The following is a 22,810-nucleotide window of genomic DNA, read 5'->3' on the forward strand; positions in this document are numbered from 1 at the left end:
TGGGTTTATAAATACATGTGATATAAAATACAGACACATGGTATTTTTAATTCTTTTTTAAAAATAAGTTCATTAAACAGTGAAAACTGGATATACTGCAGGCATAATACTAACTCAGTGTGTCATTTTCGTCATGAAAAATATTGAAAGTATTTTCTAAAAGGAGGTTCCTTTCAGGAAAACACATAGTATGTAACAATAAATTGTAAGAGAAAAACCTATACATACATTTGTTTTTTATTTTCTTATTTTCAGGGCCCTCCAGGACCCCCTGGTGCTATAGGTCCGTCTGGTCCTGCCGGAAAAGATGTAAGCCTTTAAAGATTGAATGGGGATATGGCAAAATTCAGGTTGGAACGTACTGTATGCTAGGCTCACAGAAAAACCTTACTCAAAACTTCATTGCTATCCTAATGACATTTTAGCTCATATTAACTTTTAATGTATAGTGTTTGCATAGCTGTATATACCATTTTTTGAATTCTAAACTAACAGAATTCCTAAATGTGCTTCTTCACTGGCAAGAAGGTACATCAGGTGGATAGATCCCTTAACTGGAGGAGAAACAAGTATCTTCTTTTTTCCTCTTGTAATGAAGAAATTGATATCAATACTTCATGAACTTGAAAACTTAAAAACACCTTTAATATTGTGTCCTTCTTCCTTTCGCATCCAATTTCCAATGGCAAATTCTTCTCAATGGATTGAGGGAGCGTCCTAATATTTCAGTGCAGAGTGATGCCTGCGTTGTTCCTAAATTCATATTGAGACGGGAGAAGTCCTCCCCATTCCTTCCACTAGGAAAGCTGTTCTAACAGCTATATGTTTAGCCTAACCACTTTCATGAGTTGTTGATGAGAAAAATGCAAAGTAATTGGTTTGCAACTAGCCACAATGTGTTTTCTCTTACACAACCACCTATGTATTTTTTATTTCTCCACCTAGGGGGAATCAGGAAGACCCGGACGACCCGGAGAGCGAGGGTTGCCTGGACCTCCAGTAAGTCTTCGGTACCCAGTGACTTACTTGGAGTAATTACGGTGATCTTAGCTAGAAAATTATTCTATAATTAAATTGAATTAAACTTAAAAATGAAAGACATTTTACTACTGGATTGTGATTCTATTTGAAAATTCATTAATATCTGTTCTATTCCTTATTTTTAGGGTATGAAAGGTCCAGCTGGCATGCCTGGATTCCCTGGTATGAAAGGACACAGAGTAAGTACAGTTTCTAAATTAACTATAAGCTATTTCATTTAGCTCTTTACTCACCTAACCAATTTTATTGGGCAATTAGAGTGTGCCAAAAATGGTTGATTTTGACAACTAGTTAATTTGAATTTTTAAGTCTATCAACTTTGTTGACCAAACCAACTAGTTATTTTACAGATAGTAATTAGACTGATTTTAAATGTGTGAAAGGCTTGGGAAAGGATTAATTTTCTTATCACCATTGTCAGAAGAATATGAAAATATGTTATTGAGAGCTATGCATTATTCATTGACTTAGCTGATGTGATTTGCAGTTGAATCAACAACTTTATTCTATGCAAAACATTAGGTAGATTTAACCAACTGACCCCCAAATCTGTCAACTTAATAGAAATAAAATCTGTGGAGCTGATATTTTCTATAGCTAGGGCAACTTCCTAATTGAACTAGATTGTACTTGCTAATTCAGATTTTGTACTATAAAATCAATGTCAAATGTCTTCTGTCCATTTAAGAGAGTTTTCGATTATTCACATCAAGTTGAAAATAGTGCTATGTGGTAAAAACTAGTTATTGAGAATACACTGTAAAGTTTTCAACCATTCTAGATTGTTAATAGATCTTTAATATTTTTACTACTTTTATACATTTCCTAGGGCTTTGATGGACGAAATGGAGAAAAGGGTGATACAGGTGCTCCTGGATTAAAGGTAAATCAAAATAAAATTATATTTTCATAAGTAAATTCATTTAAATGTTGCAGCTATATTTAAGATTTATATTTTAGGGTTAACTTTTTCTGAAATTTACCTGAATTTTGCATTTTAGGAGCTAAATAACAGTGACTAATTCAGGTGTTCTATTGAAGCTTCCATGAAAGCTGTTAACTTGAACTGTCTAGATTAGAAATGATTGTGCATCCCTGAGTAACTCATTGATTACTTCTGTTTCATCCGCAAGTTTTTAAAATGCAAAAATTGAGAAACATGGTAAATAAAATGGTACCGGATATTTGATATTGCTAAAACATATCTTTTTCTTAGGTTCTATAATATTCTTCATAATGTGCTGCATTTAAAAACTATACATTCCTCTCTGTTTCACAAAATGGTAACATATTTTACATGTGTTTAGGGTGAAAATGGCCTCCCAGGTGAAAATGGAGCCCCAGGACCCATGGTAATTAAATTTCTTATGTAATTTTCAGTTTTATCTAACTCAAAACTTGTTTTGCTCCTTCCCCAACTGTTCTGACACATGGCAAGGTTAAAGTAAGACCATTCTTTTGACTGTGTTCTGTAGGGTCCCAGAGGAGCTCCTGGTGAGAGAGGACGGCCAGGACTTCCAGGAGCCGCGGTGAGTCTTGCTACCAATACTGCACAGTTCCAGCCAGAATCACAGCTAAGGGTCTCAGCCAGGTTCGCATGCTGTGGCAATCTTCAGGAAAATCATTCCCATGAAATAGCATTTAATGATGCCTCCATAAATTTGTAGCTATAATTGCAGGGAAACAAATAAGGGTTTTATAGTTATCTCTTTTGAAAAATTTTTTAAGTGTTAACTTTGCAAACGTTACTAGAACCATTAATTCACATTCAGTTCTGTTAAACGTAGACCCAGTTCTACATCAGATCATTGCTGTATACACTGGAATTTTAACAATTTGACTCTAAAAATATATTCTTAGCAAGCAGATTTTAATACACTAGAGGAAAAGTCAACCCAATGGAGTCAGAATTCTAGTCAGGGGGCGCCTGGGTGGCTCAGTTGGTTAAGTGCCTGCCTTTGGCTCAGGTCATGATCCCAGGATCCTGGGATTGAGTTCTGCATCTGGCTCCTTGCTCAGCAGGGAACCTGCTTTTTCCTCTCCCTTTGCCCCTCTCCCCTGCTTGTGTTTTTGGTTTTTTTTTTTTTGTTTGTTTGTTTCCTCTCTCTCTCAAATAAAAAATAAATAAATAAATAAATAAAATCTTAAAAAGAATTTTAGTCAGAACATTACTCGTGACTGGTTTTTCAAAATTAAGAAGATATTTGAGACAAACTTCTCTTTTTAGGGAGCTCGAGGTAATGACGGTGCTCGTGGAAGTGATGGACAACCAGTGAGTAATTTTTTCTTTTTTTTCTTTTTTTCTTTTATTTTTTTAAAATTTTTATTTTGTTATATTAGTCACCGTACAGTACGTCCCCAGGAGTAATTTTTTTCTAAGGCTGAGGTGCTTCAGAGTAATGAGAGATTAGGCAGTATGGAATGTTGGAATAATATGGATTATAGGCCTAAAACTCAACATTGTCCATAAGCATTTCATTCAAACTGATCCTAAGTCCATAAACAAAATCTAGAAACAATCTAGAAACACTAAACCCATAAGTGCAATTCTGATACTCCTCATTATACTTGGCCAATTACTAACATCGTTATAGTGTTCACTATATCAGTTAATAACCAATACTCGACATGGCAATTAAAAGGGTTCTGCAAAATAGATAATAATGTTACCTCTATTTTATAAACAAAAGTATGAGAGCCCAAGGCTATATAAGTTGCACAAAGTCACAGAATTTGTGGCAGAAGGCAGGGGGATGCTACTTTTCTAACTTTAGATTTTACTTTCTCGTTATTTTGCCACATCGTTTCTCTGCATAATATTCATCCATGGATGAGAAATACTATTTTATCTGCATAATTGTCTTCTGTATTGTGTAGGTGCTAAGTTATTATTTACTAATTAGTGTTATGTTAGCTTCTGTTTACTTGAATAAGAGCTCTTGAAATTGTCTTTAATTTTTTTCAGGGCCCCCCTGGTCCCCCTGGAACTGCAGGATTCCCTGGTTCCCCTGGTGCTAAGGTAAACATGCATTTCTATAGAAGAATACAAAATAGGTCTTGGGACAACAGAATATCTTGGATTGTTTCCTGAAAATAATATATACATATATATATTTTTTAACCCATCAAGTAGATATTTTTTTACCTATTTGATCTTGAAAGCCCTATTTTTGATTCCAGAAGCGGTTGTCCCTGGCATTCAACTATTCTAATATCTCTTCCTCTTCGCCCAGTCTCTCTCTGAAAAGCAGATCACATAATCCCACGCATAGTTAGCATTTTTCTTTGCCTTTGTGATTCATGATTCTTTGCTTGTGATAGAGCGTATCGTCATACTACTCCAGCCTTTGGGAGATGGGTTTAAACTGGCTTAGTGATAAGAAATGGTGAGAGACACTGACTACTCAGGGTTTTCCACCTTAGGGTGAAGTTGGACCTGCGGGATCTCCCGGTTCAAGTGGCTCCCCTGGACAAAGAGGAGAACCTGGACCTCAGGGCCACGCTGGTGCTCCAGGTCCTCCTGTAAGTAACAAATACGGCCATTGAGGGGTGTTGCTACACTTCTTTCATGAAAGCATATGTTTTTAATGTTGCTATCAACTATAATTTTTTTTGAAAAAAAATCGTTTCTCTGTGCCCTGAAATGACGCTCCTGTGATAACTACTTATTTGATTAGTACTAAAATTTGTGGGTTTTGAGGTTTACCCTCTTTTAGAACTTACGAATGTTAAGCTTGTTTGACAAAGTGAAGTAGAGCACGGAGAGTCCTCTGATACTTCAAAGAATGTACCCCAACTGATCACCCGTCACAGGAGTTCAGGGAAGAAACAGGATTGAGCACCTCTACTACTTATTATTTAATAATGTAGAGAAAAATGCATATTATTATCTTTAATTTATTCAAATAATGATAGTTATCTTGCCTACATTTTATGTGTTGTGCTGTAGTTGGAGGAATCACCGAATCTCTACAAAACCCAACACCCATCAGTAAATTTACTTTGCAAATGTGTATTCACTAGTTTCATTATTTTTAATACGTTCTTTTCCCCTCTAGGGCCCTCCTGGGAGCAATGGTAGTCCTGGTGGCAAAGGTGAAATGGTAAGATGGCCTCACCCCCACCCTCATTTTATCCACACACATTAATTGGCTTCCCTTGCATTTTGCGTGACAATCCATTTGTGATGTCTAAGTTAGCTCTTCAGAAAAGAAAGTCCAAGTTTGACTGATGGTAGTGTTCTTGGGCTATTTTTAGGGTCCTGCTGGCATTCCTGGAGCTCCTGGACTGATAGGAGCCCGGGGTCCTCCTGGACCAGCCGGTACCAACGGTGCCCCTGGACAGCGAGGTGCTGCAGTAAGTTGCCTATTTCTTCCTCAGTTGCCTGAAGGGTGTGGCTCAATTCCCACAACAGAAATAGAAATAGCAGACTTTTTGTCCTTGTTCAGGTGGCTTTATGTTGGTCTCACTCTGGTTTTACCATTGAATCAGCAGTTGCTGCTGCTGCTTTTTAGTTTGTACTCCCTGTGTTTAAACCAAGATTTTGTTTCCTTTAGGGTGAACCTGGTAAAAATGGTGCCAAAGGAGAGCCAGGGCCACGTGGTGAACGTGTAAGTGTTACCCCAACAGAATGGGTGATTTCTTACTTCAGCTGAAAATCTTGCACTCAAAGTTATCCCTTTATTGGCGTCCTTTCTAGGGCGAAGCTGGTTCTCCAGGGATTCCAGGACCTAAAGGTGAAGACGGCAAAGATGGTTCGCCTGGAGAACCTGGAGCAAATGGACTTCCAGGAGCTGCGGGAGAACGGGTACGTTTCCCACAGACATCTCCAAGGAGAGCTGCATCACTTTCACCCACACAGAACCTGACCTTCAGGGCGAGGAAGCCGTGCTTCTTCTTAAGCTGAGTACTCGATCCCAAATACTGTTTTTGAAGCACTGTATAACATGAGAACATCTCTATTGCTACTCAGAAATTATGAAAATGTTCCCATGCTTTGGGTTGAAACATTTGCCTTTTGCTACTTCCAGGGTGCGCCTGGATTCCGAGGGCCTGCAGGAGCAAACGGCCTTCCAGGAGAAAAGGTAGGTAACTTTAATTTCTATTTTTGTAAATGCTGGTAGTACAAATAATTATATTCTTCTATACAGTCTCCCATGAAAGAAAACCTAAACATCTGAAAGAAATATATTGGAGTTTAAAAATCATAATAATTCCCAGTATACAAAAATGATTCCAGCCCCTGCTCAGCCCTTCTAGCTTTGTAACTAAAGCAAGTCACTTAACTTCTATGAGAATTCTTTAACTATCTGTCGATTGAAAATTATTTATTTCAGCATCATTGCAAGAATAAAGTCTAAGAAATGGCCGAAAGTTCCTTGAAAACTCTAAAATACTATACAAATATGGTTTTATATCATCAAAGATATTTGACTTGAGATGCACAGAAATATATTGTGATACCCACTGAATACTGCTGGCATGTGATGTTCCATCAAAGTTGCCTCAAAATCCTCCCAATATGATAATCCAAGCTAATAGATAACAGTTATTTTACAGCACGTCAGCAGCACACCAACTTTCTAAGAGACAAAAGGAAGTTTTCTAGTTGTAACCTAAATGTGATCAATGTCTAGGTCAATGAAGGTTCTTCTACACGTTTGTTGATCTATTTCGCCTCGTAGGGTCCCTCTGGGGAGCGTGGTGGTCCCGGCCCTGCAGGTCCCAGAGGAGCTCCTGGAGAACCTGGCAGAGATGGTGTCCCTGGAGGTCCAGGAATGAGGGTACCAAGAAACACTTGTTTGATTGACACTGCCGTTTAGTTAGAAGAAAGGCAAATACAGGAGAATCAAAGACAACTTAAAGCAGACGATACTTTTGTAGCCTCAAAACAAAACAAAATACTCTTAAGATAATTTAAGGTTAGAATTGATTGAAGAAAAACAGAATGCTTGACTGAGACATAGATAGGAAAATGTATGCAAATAAAAAGCTACAAATGAAATCGCAAAATTTTACAGACACATAGATACATTTAATTATCATTTTTAAATCATCTGACTGACTGACTTCTTCAACCTAGGGTATGCCTGGAAGCCCAGGAGGACCAGGCAGCGATGGGAAACCAGGGCCTCCCGTATGTACATTTTTAACATTTCATTTTATAAGCCCAGTGAATAATGGAATGCACAGTTTGGCCTAACATTGATGAATATTGTAGAGGGTTGATATAAATAATGCATATTTTGATGAGATCTTTATCAACCTCTGTTCATGTAATTGTTTTTCTCATTAGGGAAGTCAAGGAGAAAGTGGTCGACCAGGTCCTCCAGGCCCATCTGGTCCCCGAGGTCAGCCTGGTGTCATGGGTTTCCCTGGTCCTAAAGGAAATGATGTGAGTTCCTTCCTTAAATTCTTCAATAAATATTTGACGGAAGGCTTTTCCTTTCCATATGGGAATTCAGAGATCGCCAAAATTTGATCTCTACTTCAAAGCACAGTAGAATATATATGAAAATCAAAATACCATGTGAGACAGGAAGTTGTTTCTAGAGGGGTTTTTTTGGGGGGGTTGTAGAGTTCTGGGGAAAGAGTGGCAAAATTTATGGAAATCTAGTTCTAGAAAGTCATTTTTGGTTGTGGATGCATGTGTGTGGAAAAGGCAAATCAAAACTATCAGAGAATAAGACACTGAATGATTTCCTTTCGAGAATTAATAAATATTGGCCACTTCTTTAGGGTGCACCTGGCAAGAATGGAGAACGAGGTGGCCCTGGAGGTCCTGGCCCTCAGGTATGTAGCTTTCATTAACTTATTTCCAGCTTTCTAGAGATGCATTCATTTCCACCCTATGGCTTCTGCCTATCATCTCCATTATCTCTGCTTCCCTAACTGCTTGCATTTTTTTTTTTTAGGGTCCTGCTGGAAAGAATGGTGAAACTGGACCTCAGGGTCCCCCAGGACCTACTGTAAGTTTGTTCACATAATTTGGCTATGGAAGTGAGTGGGAGTGGGGCACAGAAAAGATTTCATCATAGTTCACCAAAGCTGTTTTGAAGCTTGGTTATGTAGCTAGATAAATGTTGACTAACTAGAAGTAAAGATTATAGTGTCCATGTCTCCCTCTCATCAATTCTGCAGGCCAGACTCTGCCCTCCTTCACACCATTAAGTTTTCAATTAAGCAATGAGCCTGTTGAAATGAAAACTGTATGTACTAAAAAAGAAAGGATATTTTATGATAAAACATCTCATTATATTTTCCTACATTAGGGGCCAGCTGGTGACAAAGGAGATTCAGGACCCCCTGGTCCACAAGGATTACAAGTAAGAACTTCTTATTTAAATATCACTGGGATCCTGCTTCTACCAGACAATTCAGTACTTTCCGCTTGAGAGCTGTATTTGTCGAGCTAATTGACAGTTCAATTTTTTTTGTGACACTACTAAATTATAATTCATTTTAAGATTAAAATTTGTGGGTATGTTTTCCACCTTGACATAAAATGACAGGCAATGTCAATAGACGTTCCTATTCCAGAATGAGTACATTAGTAATTTTTTAAATTAAGTAAGCACATAAAATTTTTATGTTTATACCTATTTTTATTATAACACAAATCCACATAGCTAAATTCATTTTACCATACTCTTCGATTCATTTTTATATATAGCAACTGAAAAACTAGAGGGAGATAAACATTAAATTTGGAAGATATGATTGTCACATCTCTGTCACTGGATTTTGAGAGCCACAAATTTTCTAGCTTTAAAAAGACCGCTAAAACCAGTTTGAATACCTTGCAGAAATACACATGTGAGAGGCTTTTCTGTAAGTGGTGTTTGAAGTGACCACATGATACAAATCTGATTCTTTGTAGGGTTTGCCTGGAACCAGTGGACCTCCAGGAGAAAATGGAAAACCTGGCGAACCAGTAAGTTGCATCCCTTTTTTAAAAAACCTCAGAAATGAAAAGAATAAATAATAATCATTTATCAGTTATTAACTTTTGCATTTTTTGCCATGGTTTCTGAGTTTTAACATTTAGTTTTTAAATATTCAATAATAAAACAAAGAAAAGTTATTCAATCATAGGCATCATATGGAAAGTTTCAATTTTACCAGAAAATAAAAGAGAGAGTACATAGCTGGAGATTTAACAAATTGTGCGAAATGCAAGCAAGTCAAATGTGTGATTTTGCTTATGTTATAACATGCATTCTGACAGAGGCCTAATCATATAATGCCAATTTTCTAGGGTCCAAAGGGTGAATCTGGTTCACCTGGAACCCCAGGAGGCAAGGTAAATATTTCCATTTATTTTCTAACTTCTTCAGCATGTTATAGAGCAACTGATTAGTGATCATTTTTAGTATATCAAACCAAAATGGTCTTTCTTTAGAAGCGCAACACTACAACAATTTGGCGAATGCACTTAGGGTAACTCAAGACATTTGCAGTAGATTAGATTTGCTTCATCTGGAAAATCACATTTTCTGACATGAATAAATACTACAGAAGCAACTATGGACCTGAAATTGCAAAAGACAAATTTCTCCAGGGCATTGATTCTGCATAGGAAAACTGTGTTGGTAAAAAAAACCCTCGTGAATAAAATGCTTACAACAGGGTCAGAGGCAGCTCACTAGACCAGGTATCAAAGTTTCCCCTTTTACACTGACTCTTCTTCACTTTCCACTTCTCACTCCGATGATCAAATGTCTTTGATAACTACCAGCATTTCCAAATTGTTCAAAAACACAAATTCTCCCACTGCTCTGCCTCAAAAGAATACAATTTAGGGTGTTTTGTTTTGTCTTTAGCCTGGGGTTGGCTAACAGGGGTATTCCGTATTCCTACCCCAGGGTGATTCGGGAGCCCCGGGCGAACGAGGACCTCCCGGCGCCGTGGGGCCCACGGGACCCAGAGGTGGAGCTGGTCCCCCCGGCCCTGAAGGAGGAAAGGTAACTCCACACGATTCAGTTCACCTGGATTTTGCAAAATGCACTCCATTTCTTTCTGGCGATTTACTTTTTGTCCTTTAATTTCAGGGCGCTGCTGGTCCCCCTGGGCCACCTGGGTCTGCCGGGACTCCCGGTCTGCAAGGGATGCCTGGAGAAAGAGGAGGTCCTGGAGGCCCCGGCCCGAAGGGTGACAAGGTAGCAACTTCTGTGCTGTTAATGCTAGCATAAAACAGACTTCCCAGGTTAAAGGCAAGAAGGACTGCTGCAAAGCAACCTATGTTCAAAATTAATGTTAGTGTTTCACAGGAAGTGCAATTTAAGATGCATTGCTAGCGAGCAACTATTAATGAGCACACCTACTATCCATCGCAGGACATCCTGAGGGTTGCTCCTCTATGGGCAGATTTTCACCAAAGACGCTTCTAATCCGATGACACTGGCTTTTATTTGACAGGGTGAACCAGGCAGCTCAGGTGCCGATGGTGCTCCAGGGAAGGACGGTCCAAGGGTGAGCATGCCCACTGGGGAAAACAGAGCTTATCTGTAGATGACATGGAAGAGTTCCTCCTCTCAACTTCTGTTCGTTCTGAAAACTCATGATGGTAACTTAGACCACGTACTGACACTTTCTGACCATTAAGAAGACCCAAATGACCCGATTGTTAAAATTCCTCGTTTCTATCTATCATTACCTGATGGTTCAACAGTGACGTGAGAATAGAAGAACCTCAAGCATATGATAAAGGTTACAAACTGAAGTCATGATGAGTCACTTAAATCCAAGATAATCAATACTGTTCGGGAAGAAATTTTTTTATTTTATGAACATCGTAATTCTATGATATAGTCACCCCACAGAGAACTATCTAGCAGTAAAAAATACATGCAACGACTTACAGAAACCTCAAGGACACCAGGTTGAGTGGAAAAAAAGTCAATCTCAAAAGGATACAAACTGCCTGATTCCATCCATGTAACATTTGTGAACTCACTAGTAATTGCCAGGAGTTAAGAAGAGGGGAGAGGAAGATGAATGTGACTAGAAGAGGGGATGTGAGGGAGTCTTACACGATTGCACATTTGAGTGTCTTGATTACAGTGGTAGTCATGCCCGGCGACACTTCATATAGGGGTCTGGAGCTTATATACACACACCGGTCCAAATGAGTGTGTGCATAACTGCTGAGACCTGAATCAGCTTTATGGGTTGTACCAATGCCAGTTTCTTGCTTTTGATAGTGTACGATAGTTGTGTAAGAGAGTAACATTGAGGGATGCTGGGAGAAAGGTGCATAGAATTTTCCCGTATGTTTTGCAACCTGCCGGGAATCTATAACTACTTCAAAATGAGGCTTAAAAACAAACGAAATGAAAAAAACCTTCCCATCAATTCTATTCCCCTTAGCAAACACCTTCCAGATATGACTGCAGCCAATGAGCATGACAGTTAAGTCATTACATTGATGTTATATTTATCATAGTTGCCTTAAAGAAATTCATTAAAATTTCAGTTTTGACAGATTTGATGGGTAGGCCATCATCCAATTTAAAAAAAAAAAACACCTAATACCTCATTTATGTAACATAGGTAAAACTTTCATATTTGAAAATGTCAATTTGAAGATTTCAATATGTGTATTTATATTCTGAGCAGTTAAACATTTTGGATTATCAAGCAGTTGAACAGGGCAACTCACTTTAATTTTTTAAAAAGCTATTACTGTAAGATCTTACATCACATCATTTATCTTCTGCAATGGGAAGAAAAATGAATCAGTAAACTGCCACTGAATCTTCTAGGCCTTTAGAGGCTCTCCGCAGAATCTCATACTTATTAGGGTCTGCAATATTTACACACCAAGCAAAGTCTATCATTCCAGCCATAATAGAAGTCATATGAGCTAGTTTATTAGATGAATATATACTCTATATACTCCATTTGCTTAATGGGAAAGAGGATGCTTTTTATCTTTAAAATTAAAATTGTATTTCTATTTTCTTTAGGGTCCTACTGGTCCCATTGGTCCCCCTGGCCCAGCTGGTCAGCCTGGAGATAAGGTAACACTTAATACTACTTAGAAACAAAAAGAAAATATCCCTCACTTTTTGGATACAGGGCAATATTTTTTTCCCTCTTTTTTCAGGGTGAAGGTGGTGCCCCTGGACTTCCTGGTATAGCTGGTCCTCGTGGTGGCCCTGTAAGTGTTAAAGAGATCTTTGGTGTCCTTTTTAACCCCACCTAGGTGGCAGCTACCCTTGCTTCCCTCTTGAGCAATTCTGCCCTGGGGCCCTGAGTCTCGATGGTGGGATACAGTTTTCAGGAATCATATGACAAACAAAGGAAGGTCAAAGTTTTTAAATCTAAAATTCACAAGAGACAGTTTTAAATCACGCCTTCTCTCCTAAACAATTCTGGAAAAAATTTTTAATATACACCAATAATACATGATGTTTCTTAAACCTGCAGGATCTTTGCATGAAGGACCTTCTAGATCTAAAATTCTCTATCTTCAGGGTTTGCAACTCAGGACAGATAAATGGTCTTAGTTAATTGATTGATTTCTCAATTAACCCTTTTAGTATATGTTTAAATACTTATGTTTTTTAGAAGTCATATGATTGCATGTGTTAAACACTTCAAAATTCTCAGATTCTTTTTCTTGTAAATAGTATCACAATCAAAGGCAGAAAGGACCAAAGGTTCTGGAGTTGTCCGCTCCTGATTTTGTTGAGAAGTGGAAACGTCTTTAGAAGTTACACCGTGTTAGTTAGCTTTTTTCTTTCCTGCTTAAAGGAAAGATAAGGTGATGTGGAGGATGATATATCTTTGTCCCTGTGGGTAGATGTCTTCACTGTGACCAATGAGAATGTTTTTCCCTTCAGGGTGAGAGAGGCGAACATGGGCCTCCAGGACCTGCGGGCTTCCCTGGTGCTCCTGTAAGTCTGAACACACAGCTCAGAATCACTCTCTTGCTGAAAAACAGACGTTCAAGTCTGGATTCTAGACAAGTCCCAGCTGCTCATTCCCTGTAGGGTGATTTTACCCATCCCTTCCTTTTTTTGTTGTTGTGTTTTGTTTTGTTTTTTACTCACTCTCACTCTTTAAAACATGGAGATAAAAACATCTGACTTGTCTTTATGCCTCATTAACGAGGCTCACATGATACTCTAGACTTTAAAACACTCTGAAAAGTTTAAAAGTTATTCCATGGTAAGATGATACTAATTAAAAGTTGCTCTCGGCCTTATCTTTCTCCAATGAATTCACTGGTGCTCATTTTCAAAGCGCAATCCTCAGAGAGGCTTACTCCCTTAGGACAAATAACGCACATTTTCTTGATAATTTGCTTGTATCATGGAAGCATTTCGATTGACTTTGTTTTGCCCTGTCTTCAGAGAACCTTCGTTTCCAATTTTATGTCAACATCTTGCCACCTGAAGAATTCTATTTTCTGAAGAAAGAGTACGATAGGCCAAGTGTATTGGGAAGGACGTCAGCTCACGGGTAGTTGTCATTTCTGAATGTAGGGACAGAATGGTGAGCCCGGTGCTAAAGGAGAAAGAGGTGCGCCTGGTGAGAAAGGTGAAGGAGGGCCCCCTGGTGTCGCAGGACCCCCTGGAGGTGCTGGGCCTGCTGTGAGTATTCACTTTCATTCAGTTTTCAAACAGGAAGCACTTTGGTGTATCCACAGTCCAGAACTTCATACTGAGAGAGCTTGTCAAGGTGACAAGAGTACCTATCGTCCTCTTTGGAGTAGAGTTCTGACTTTGAAGCTTGGCTCCAATAGTCTGGATATGACCCCAATCAAGTTGTTCTGACCACTTCCTACCTAGAGTTACTGTTTTGTTGATTTTTGTTTGTTTGTTCATTTGTACATCTGTTGTAGTATTTTTCCCCAGTTTTATTAAGATATGATTGACATATAGCATTGTACAAGTTTAAGGTGTATGACATAATTATTGGATAGTGGTGGAATTCTGATGAACCATTTCTACCTCCATTCCATATAGGGTCCCCCTGGTCCCCAGGGCGTCAAAGGTGAACGCGGCAGTCCTGGTGGTCCTGTAAGTATCCATTCTCTTAATTACTATTCTCTAAACTATGATTCAAAAGCATTAATTAATACCAATCTGTATAAAAACTGCTTTGAAAGCACTAGATCCCGAAAGAGTATAAAAACTATAATCCCTTAATCATATGTTATATGTAAATTCTAAAAGGAAAAACCAAACCATAAATGATTCTAGGGTAGAATGCAGATCACATTTCTTATCCTCTATATTTATTTTTAGTGGTTTATTATTCATTCACTTCAGTTTTGAAATTCAAAAATATATAATCATTTCACAGGGTGCTGCTGGCTTCCCTGGTGGTCGTGGTCTTCCTGGTCCTCCTGGTAATAATGTAAGTATTTTTTTAAATATTTTTTCTTTATTTCATAAAGAATATTCATATATGCATAGGATGAAAACCTACCCATTGCTACTTTTCTTTGTATTAAATCCCATCTAAAATGCAGGTAAAGAGGGAAGAAACATTCACTTTTTCATTATAAAAATTTCAAAATTTCAAATTTCAAAAAATGTCTTTGTAGGGTAACCCAGGCCCCCCGGGCTCCAGCGGTGCTCCAGGCAAGGATGGGCCCCCCGGTCCACCTGGTAGCAGTGGTGCTCCTGGCAGCCCTGGAGTATCTGGACCTAAAGGTGATGCTGGCCAACCCGGCGAGAAGGGATCGCCTGGCCCCCAGGGCCCTCCAGTGAGTGGCTGTGTTGCTCTGTGGATTGACAGTCCTGTTTTATTTTTTATTACGAATTCAACAGAGGTAAACATAATCACAGAGAGAAGAACTAAGGCTTTCTTATTTGTTCAACAGGGAGCTCCAGGCCCACTGGGAATTGCTGGTATTACTGGAGCTAGGGGTCTCGCGGGACCACCGGGCATCCCAGGTCCTAGGGGAAGCCCAGGCCCACAGGGTGTCAAGGTGAGTGTGCCCATCCTTCCCCAGACCCTTGTTTCCTTTGATAGCCTTCGGAGATAGATTAACCATAGCAAGCATGTCATGAACAAATTTTCTGGTAAAAGATGCAAATTCTTGATACTTTCAGATTTTCAGGAAGCATGCATATTATTAAAAGGCTGCAGAACACAGAAACAATGTACATCATTGTTCCTCAAAAAATAAGGTCATCTCATAACATTGATTGCTAAGATAAAATAAGTTAAAAAATGTTTAAGTTAAACAAAAGGTAAAATACATTAAGATAAAATGTCTTTTATTTCTTTGTGCACAGGGTGAAAGTGGGAAACCAGGACCTGCTGGTCACAATGGAGAACGTGGTCCTCCTGGACCCCAGGGTCTTCCTGGTCTGGCTGGTACAGCTGGTGAACCTGGAAGAGATGTAAGTACTAGTTGTTAGGAAATATCCAATTATCCGTGTAGTGTTTGGTCACTTCTGAAGTAAGGGTCAAATTGTGCCTTAATGTCTGAGAGTGTAAATATTGCCACGTGCCAAAATTCTTCTTCTTTCTTTAATAAGATATCCCTTCTATTACAACTTAGAATAATCTTAAATGTTCATGTTCATTAATATTTACTCAATGAATGATCATTAATGGAGAAGAATATGAATGCTAGCTAAATAAAGACACAAGTTGGGGATGCGGAAGGCCCCAATTTATAGCATTCCTCCTGCATGAACATGTGCTGCATGTTCTCTGTGATTAGTCTTTTCTTAAATTGTAGATTTCCATTATCAGCTTAAATTACTGTTTCTTAAGCTCTTATTTGTTATCTCTTGCCTAACGATTTTTTAGAAGTTTTTTTTTTTCCCTAATCACTTCTCCGTCTCTCACCTGTGAAATTTTAGTGCCATAGGTATACTGCTTATCTATTTAGGTACGGCCCTTTGAAGGGCCATAGCCATTGTAATATCTAAGATTTTTTAGTCCTAAGAACCAATTTTTATCATTAGGATGCTATCACTACCATTGAGAATATATGGCTTAGGTCATATTTGGATGGTTCAGAAGAGTTTGATTTCTTTTCTCCTTTTTGTTTTTTTCATCAGGGAAACCCAGGATCAGATGGTCTTCCAGGCCGAGATGGGGCTCCTGGTGGCAAAGTATGATAAACATATATACAATGGGTTTGTGTACTTCAAACGACAACTGCTGATCATATTTATGCTGAATCTGTGAACTTGTCGTCAGGGTGATCGTGGAGAAAACGGCTCTCCTGGTGCCCCTGGTGCTCCTGGCCATCCAGGCCCCCCTGGTCCCGTTGGTCCTGCTGGAAAGAATGGTGACAGAGGAGAAACTGTGAGTTTTTCTTTGCTTACCTATTTTCCTCAATAAAGGGATTAGTAGGTAGAAGATAGGATGTCAGATCTGCCAACCAAATGATCTACTATCGTTTCTCTTCGTTTTTATGCTACTCGTTCCTTAGGCAACTGTGGTAAAAAAGGTATCTGGTAAGTTTCTGGCAGTCGTCAATGAAGAATTCATTACTAAATTCGAAGCAACATTAATCAGTCTAAGCGTGTATTTACTGGGTAAATGCAAGGCTGAATTAGCAAGACTTTCTCAGCTTTCCTGTTTAGACCCCTTGGTAGAGATAAAAACAGAGAAAGCACTTTGAAGGAAAAAATGGCACTAACTTTCAATAATAGTGTGCCTACTATTATTCCATCAGAGTGAAATTAACTTTTAAATAAAACAAAGCTTTATCAATAAATAAACAATTCCTTGTGTGTTTGTTTTTAATTCAGGGCCCTGCTGGTCCTTCTGGTGCTCCAGGTCCTGCTGGTTCCCGAGGTCCTGCTGTGAGTTGTTTTTTAACTCATTCCACAGTCTAAGAAATGATGTTCTATTTTCTGGCATGTTCAGGAGAGGGGCATGGCAACATGCTCCACTATGGAACAGAATTTTAACTTTCCTTTGATGACACAGAAAACAATTCAGGATCTAAAAGTTCCTTGGGGCCAAGGACCTACGTAGCAATTACCGGGGTTTCATGCAATTGTCAATCCAAAATCAAAACTACAAGAACAATCTTTAGTGTTGCATGTATGCAGTGCCTGTGGGATTTCTAGCTAATAGCAGTCATCAATTGGATTTAATTGCTATAAATTCTATTTTGTTTTACCAATATATATGTGTGTTTATGACCTTAATTTGAAATGTGTCTGTAAAGGGTCCCCAAGGTCCACGTGGTGACAAAGGTGAAACAGGTGAACGTGGTTCTACTGGCATCAAAGGACATCGAGGCTTCCCCGGTAACCCAGGTGCCCCAGGCTCTCCAGTAAGTGTATCTCTTTGTTAGAAAATCCCCTTTGGTGCGTGTTAATTGATGAACTGGGCAAATCTGAGAGACCAAAAGTAGAAAAAGGCTCATCTTTAAAAGTATGTGCTAAAAGACATGAGAAATGGATTCGAGGGCTTGGTTGAAATAATAGTTGGCATGAGACAAGGGGAGATTAAGCAAAGAGGCAATCATATTCCATCATGATCCTCAACTTTCTTGATTTGATCTTGAATGCACAGTTTCCTAAATCTTTGAGATGTCTTCATTCATATTTACCCTTCTTTTCTTTTTAGGGTCCTGCTGGTCACCAAGGTGCCGTTGGTAGCCCAGGCCCCGCAGGCCCCAGGGTAAGTGTCATAGAAAGATATTGGAAGATACATATTTTTCAAATATTCCAGCAAGAAGATATTCTAGCATTGTGATATCATGATAATTTTTTAGGGACCTGTTGGACCCAGTGGGCCCCCTGGCAAAGATGGAACAAGTGGACATCCGGGTCCCATTGGACCGCCAGGGCCTCGAGGTAACAGAGGTGAAAGAGGATCTGAGGTAAGACAGCACTCACAAACATGTGGGTTTAATTTGCTACAGTCTTCACATTTCAGAAACATTGTGTAAGATTTGGAAACTGAGTTAAACACAATACACGCACCCAATTTAATTTAGAAAATGAACAATGACTTTAAGAGATTCTCTATTCTTTCTCCATCACACTATAACAAGAGAAAAAAAAAACACCTTTTTTTACAGTTCGATCAGACAGCAGTCATCAGAATAAAGACAAAAGCCCAATGAACCAAATGAACTCTGCCAGCATTGATCTCACACTGGAGATCGCACAATTGTGATCATCGTAATGATTGGCAAGCGTGCAGCACATCTTCTCAAACAGCTTCCATGATTCCTGTTTTGCTACTAATACCATCCTTCCTGATACCTTCCTATCCCACATCTTTGGCATAAACGGAATAAAAACCATTATCCCCACAAGTTACACATTTGATAATTGAAACACAAATAAGTGATCAGTCCAAAGACACAAAGTTAATGACAAATCTGGGATCAGAATGTAGGTTTCCTGATCATATTCCCTCTGGCATGTCAGAGTTAGAAGTGTTTACATCATTTATTCAGAAGGAAGCATGATGGAGTAAAATTTGTACTCTTAACGCCACTGATTTGTATCCAGGGAGCACAATAAATTTCATGGTAATGAATTTATTGTCATTAGTTATCATTTGATCACAAAACAACTCAAGTAAACTTTTCTTAAAGTAATGATGATGACATAGTGGTTGTTTTTAATGCATTGTATTGGCCCAGGAACATATTCTTTCAGCAAAGAGCGAGTACACCTCCATGATGCCTGTTCTTACCCATCCTAGGGCTCCCCAGGCCACCCAGGACAACCGGGCCCACCTGGACCTCCTGGTGCTCCCGGTCCGTGCTGTGGTGCTGGGGCTGCTGCCCTGGGTGCTATTGGAGGAGGTGAAAAAGCTGGTGGTTTTGCCCCGTATTATGGAGATGAACCAATGGATTTCAAAATCAACACCGAGGAGATTATGACTTCACTCAAATCAGTCAATGGACAACTAGAAAGCCTCATTAGTCCTGATGGGTCTCGTAAACACCCTGCTCGCAACTGCCGAGACCTGAAATTCTGCCATCCTGAACTCCAGAGTGGTATGTGGGGGACAAGATTACAGAGAAAGATGCTTATATGAGAATTTGGGGAACAGAAAAGCTTCGCCGTGAATAGAAAATATTTTATAGCAGAAATAGTACTTAAGGAATGTTGGTTGAATTGAAATTGCTTGACATTTTCAGAAAGTATACACAGCAGGTATCCTTCAGATGGAACATAAATAACCCAAATATTCCAAATGTAAGAAAATTTCAAGACAGTTTTGTAGAAATCTTAATCTAAGTCATAGTTTGGGATGTTTCTGCATATCATTCCAAATTTGTTTGAGTGATAAAGCAACATAGATCACTGCGTTTTCAGGATAAAATTTATATAACTTGATACAGACATAATTTGCAGTTTAACTTTTGCAATCTTTATTTAATGAGATTAATTTTTGTGATAAATCTAATTATTAGCTTTTCATATTAAGAGACAGTTAAATGAAAAGTCCCAGACCTATACAAAATTAAATCAAATATTGTAATACTGTAAGATTTTTCACATATTGGGTTAATTCTTTCTGAAAGGCAAAAATTATTTCAGGCTTTCAAATACCTTGACATGGAAATTTGCCTTTGTTAGGAGTCATTTCTGAAAGTTACTTAAGATAGAGAACAACATCAGTCACAGGGACTTTGGGTTAAACCTACTGGCATAAATCTAGATTAGACAAAAAGCTTACATTATTTAGCAAAACCACATTAAATAGATAATCATCTTAAAAAGAGGGAGAGATTAAAAGTTTCTGTATCGTACTATACTATAAAATGCAGATAGATTAGCAAGCAACATTATGAATTCGTTACCAGGTAAACAAACAAAATCATTTTGGTCCAAACTTCACTACTGGATTTTGTAACCAATTCCCATTACTCTTTTTTGTGACTATTCAGGAGAATATTGGGTTGATCCTAACCAAGGTTGCAAGTTGGACGCTATTAAAGTATTCTGCAATATGGAAACTGGGGAAACGTGCATAAATGCCAGTCCTTTGAACGTTCCACGTAAGAACTGGTGGACAGATTCTGGTTCTGAGAAGAAACATGTTTGGTTTGGAGAATCCATGGATGGTGGTTATCAGGTAATAAAGGATATACCATTTTTTTTTCTTATTCATTGGCATCTATATTTCTGTCAACTAGATTTCTTTTTTTTTTATTTTAATGTTTTTTTTTATTATATTGTGTTAGTCACCATACAGTACATCCCTGGTTTCTGATGTAAAGTTCGATGATTCATTAGTTGCGTATAACACCCAGTGTACCATGCAATATGTGCCCTCCTTACTACCCATCACCAGTCTATCCCATTCGCCCACCCCTCTCCCCTCTGAGGCCCTCAGTTTGTTTCTCATAGTCCATAGAACATACCATTTTTTAACTAAGTCATTCCTACTTACCAGACTTTTTTAGCTCCTCCCAATTGTTCATCACAAAGCTAAATTAGTTAATAAATAGAAGAACCCAAATGGTTTTATATATTCAGGTGACTACCTTTATAACTTTCGTAACTTCTCTCCCAAAGCTAAGTCAGATTGAATTATTCATTGTAGGCAACCACCTTTCTTTCAATTCTGAACACCTTTTTTACTCTAGCATTATATGTTACACATGCAATAAGAACATAGTCATATATAAAATACATGAATAACCTGTGTTATAATGACCATACTATACTGCATGAATCTCTTAGGACATATGGTTGCAACTAAGGTGTTTGATCAGTTGTGTTTGTCCCCAATCACAGTTTAGCTATGGCAATCCTGAACTTCCTGAAGATGTCCTCGATGTCCAGCTGGCATTCCTCCGACTTCTCTCCAGCCGGGCTTCTCAGAACATCACATATCACTGCAAGAACAGCATTGCATACATGGATCATGCCAGTGGGAATGTAAAGAAAGCCTTGAGGCTGATGGGGTCAAATGAAGGTGAATTCAAGGCTGAAGGAAATAGCAAATTCACATACACAGTTCTGGAGGATGGTTGCACTGTAAGTAATAACATTTTTAAAGGCATGGATCACAATGATCTCAGCATTTCCAGTTTAATCATGCTATGTTGAAAAGAAGAAAAAAAGAATGGGGGTGAACAAAAGATAATATTTCGTGGCAGTTATGTAGAATGTACTGATTCATTGCAGGGAATATTAAATACCACACACGCAAAAATATGTATCTTCTCAACCTCCAGGTGAAACAAGTTGAAATGAAATCAGTAAAAATTTAGATTCATAATATAAACTGTATCAGATAATCTGGGTGGTTACTATACATTCTGCATAACAGCTATCATTTGGACTCAATCTAAAATCTGCTTTCTTTTTAATTTTAAAGGTTAGCTTTAAATCTATTCTTTGCTATTTCATTTATAAACAAAGGGAGAATTCACTTCTAATATTAGCAAATTCCATTATGAGAGACTTATTCCCTTTTTGGTAAACCAACCATATACCTGGTAACAGTGACCAGACAGAACCAGGCCTCCTGAAATGGCCTGGCCAGTGGCAATCTCTAGTGGAAGTACCTTAAAGCTCTATAAGGCTTTCGGTTAACAATAAGGTTTATTAGGGCGCCTGCGTGGCTCAGTTGGTTAAGCGACCAACTCCTGATTTCTGCTCAGGTCATGATCTCAGGGTTGTGAGATTAAGCCCCACGTGGGGCTCCACACTTGGGGTTAGAGCCTGCTTGAGATTCTCTCTCCCTCTCCCGCTGCCCCTGCCCCCTCACCTCACATGCACATACTCTCTCTCAATCTCTAAAGAAGCCCAATATGGTTTATTATCTGCCATGATTATAGCTCTACAATGGAAGAGGTCTCATATGCATGGAAGATAGCAGGGCAGGTTGGCAGTGCCCTTAAGGCACACTATTTTTTAAACTTGGTCAGTCAGAGGAAGTGTCTAAGTAATTGTAATGTCACAATAGCTCACATTTTTTTTTCCTCTTTTTTACAGAAACACACTGGGGAATGGGGCAAAACAGTCTTCGAATACCGAACACGCAAGGCCGTGAGACTACCTATCGTAGATATTGCACCCTATGATATTGGTGGTCCTGATCAAGAATTCGGTGTGGACATTGGCCCTGTTTGCTTTTTATAAACCAAACTCTATCTGAAACCCCAGCAAAAATTTCACACTCCATATGTGTTCCTCTCGTTCTAACCTTGTCAACCTGTACAAGTGACCAACTCAATTCCAGTTATTTATTTCCAAAAGTTTTGGAAAAAGTATAATTTGGCAAAAAAGGATACTTTTTTTTGCTGTTACACCAAACACAGTTCAAATGCTTTTTGTTCTATTTTTTTACCAATTCCAATTTCAAAATGTCTCAATGGTGCTATAATAAATAAACTTCAACACTCTTACAATAACACTGTGTTATATTCTTTGAATCCTAGCCCATGTGCAGAGCAATGACTAGGCTTACCATTAAAAGATAACCTTTCTTTCTGAAATAGTCAACATGAAATTAGGAAAGACCTCCCTGTTTCAACTACCTCAACCTGGTCAGAAATACAGATGAATTCTAGAAGTCCCAGAAGATGAAAACATTTATATAAATTAACAATAATTTCCTGAAATATTGGTAAAAAAGCATAGTACAAGAATTTAAAGAAACATTTTAAAATCTACAATTATTTTAATCTTGGATATCAACTGCTTTTAAAGGTGCTTTTCTCTTTTCTTGTCATTGCTGAAATGATCAAGATTACCGATATTTGGGAAGGCTTTAAAGACACATGTTATGGTGCTAATGTACTTTCACTTTAAAAACTCTAGGTCAGAATTGTTGCTTTGCATTCAAAACATAACTG

The 22,810-nt window shown here is 38.5% G+C and overlaps 1 protein-coding gene across 1 annotated transcript in view; it reads left to right on the top strand.

The window, feature by feature from the left end:
* The window catches only part of COL3A1 (collagen type III alpha 1 chain), a 38,552-nt gene extending 16,186 nt beyond the window's left edge, over positions 1 to 22,366 (top strand). The window contains exons 8-51 of the mRNA XM_011224217.3: positions 256 to 309; positions 946 to 999; positions 1,167 to 1,220; positions 1,871 to 1,924; positions 2,349 to 2,393; positions 2,517 to 2,570; positions 3,269 to 3,313; positions 4,007 to 4,060; positions 4,465 to 4,563; positions 5,100 to 5,144; positions 5,299 to 5,397; positions 5,598 to 5,651; positions 5,741 to 5,848; positions 6,072 to 6,125; positions 6,726 to 6,824; positions 7,124 to 7,177; positions 7,337 to 7,435; positions 7,780 to 7,833; positions 7,956 to 8,009; positions 8,313 to 8,366; positions 8,921 to 8,974; positions 9,299 to 9,343; positions 9,906 to 10,004; positions 10,092 to 10,199; positions 10,459 to 10,512; positions 12,009 to 12,062; positions 12,149 to 12,202; positions 12,888 to 12,941; positions 13,533 to 13,640; positions 14,016 to 14,069; positions 14,356 to 14,409; positions 14,600 to 14,761; positions 14,879 to 14,986; positions 15,297 to 15,404; positions 16,074 to 16,127; positions 16,216 to 16,323; positions 16,773 to 16,826; positions 17,198 to 17,305; positions 17,602 to 17,655; positions 17,750 to 17,857; positions 18,694 to 18,991; positions 19,889 to 20,076; positions 20,742 to 20,984; positions 21,948 to 22,366. Of these exons, the coding sequence (XP_011222519.1) occupies positions 256 to 309; positions 946 to 999; positions 1,167 to 1,220; positions 1,871 to 1,924; positions 2,349 to 2,393; positions 2,517 to 2,570; positions 3,269 to 3,313; positions 4,007 to 4,060; positions 4,465 to 4,563; positions 5,100 to 5,144; positions 5,299 to 5,397; positions 5,598 to 5,651; positions 5,741 to 5,848; positions 6,072 to 6,125; positions 6,726 to 6,824; positions 7,124 to 7,177; positions 7,337 to 7,435; positions 7,780 to 7,833; positions 7,956 to 8,009; positions 8,313 to 8,366; positions 8,921 to 8,974; positions 9,299 to 9,343; positions 9,906 to 10,004; positions 10,092 to 10,199; positions 10,459 to 10,512; positions 12,009 to 12,062; positions 12,149 to 12,202; positions 12,888 to 12,941; positions 13,533 to 13,640; positions 14,016 to 14,069; positions 14,356 to 14,409; positions 14,600 to 14,761; positions 14,879 to 14,986; positions 15,297 to 15,404; positions 16,074 to 16,127; positions 16,216 to 16,323; positions 16,773 to 16,826; positions 17,198 to 17,305; positions 17,602 to 17,655; positions 17,750 to 17,857; positions 18,694 to 18,991; positions 19,889 to 20,076; positions 20,742 to 20,984; positions 21,948 to 22,094 (3,765 nt within the window). The 3' untranslated portion in view covers positions 22,095 to 22,366. The remainder of the gene's footprint in view (positions 1 to 255; positions 310 to 945; positions 1,000 to 1,166; positions 1,221 to 1,870; positions 1,925 to 2,348; positions 2,394 to 2,516; positions 2,571 to 3,268; positions 3,314 to 4,006; positions 4,061 to 4,464; positions 4,564 to 5,099; positions 5,145 to 5,298; positions 5,398 to 5,597; positions 5,652 to 5,740; positions 5,849 to 6,071; positions 6,126 to 6,725; positions 6,825 to 7,123; positions 7,178 to 7,336; positions 7,436 to 7,779; positions 7,834 to 7,955; positions 8,010 to 8,312; positions 8,367 to 8,920; positions 8,975 to 9,298; positions 9,344 to 9,905; positions 10,005 to 10,091; positions 10,200 to 10,458; positions 10,513 to 12,008; positions 12,063 to 12,148; positions 12,203 to 12,887; positions 12,942 to 13,532; positions 13,641 to 14,015; positions 14,070 to 14,355; positions 14,410 to 14,599; positions 14,762 to 14,878; positions 14,987 to 15,296; positions 15,405 to 16,073; positions 16,128 to 16,215; positions 16,324 to 16,772; positions 16,827 to 17,197; positions 17,306 to 17,601; positions 17,656 to 17,749; positions 17,858 to 18,693; positions 18,992 to 19,888; positions 20,077 to 20,741; positions 20,985 to 21,947) is intronic.
* The last annotated feature ends 444 nt before the right edge of the window (positions 22,367 to 22,810 follow it).

The sequence above is a fragment of the Ailuropoda melanoleuca genome, chromosome 2 (assembly GCF_002007445.2).
Source record: "Ailuropoda melanoleuca isolate Jingjing chromosome 2, ASM200744v2, whole genome shotgun sequence".
NCBI classification, from domain to species: domain Eukaryota; kingdom Metazoa; phylum Chordata; class Mammalia; order Carnivora; family Ursidae; genus Ailuropoda; species Ailuropoda melanoleuca.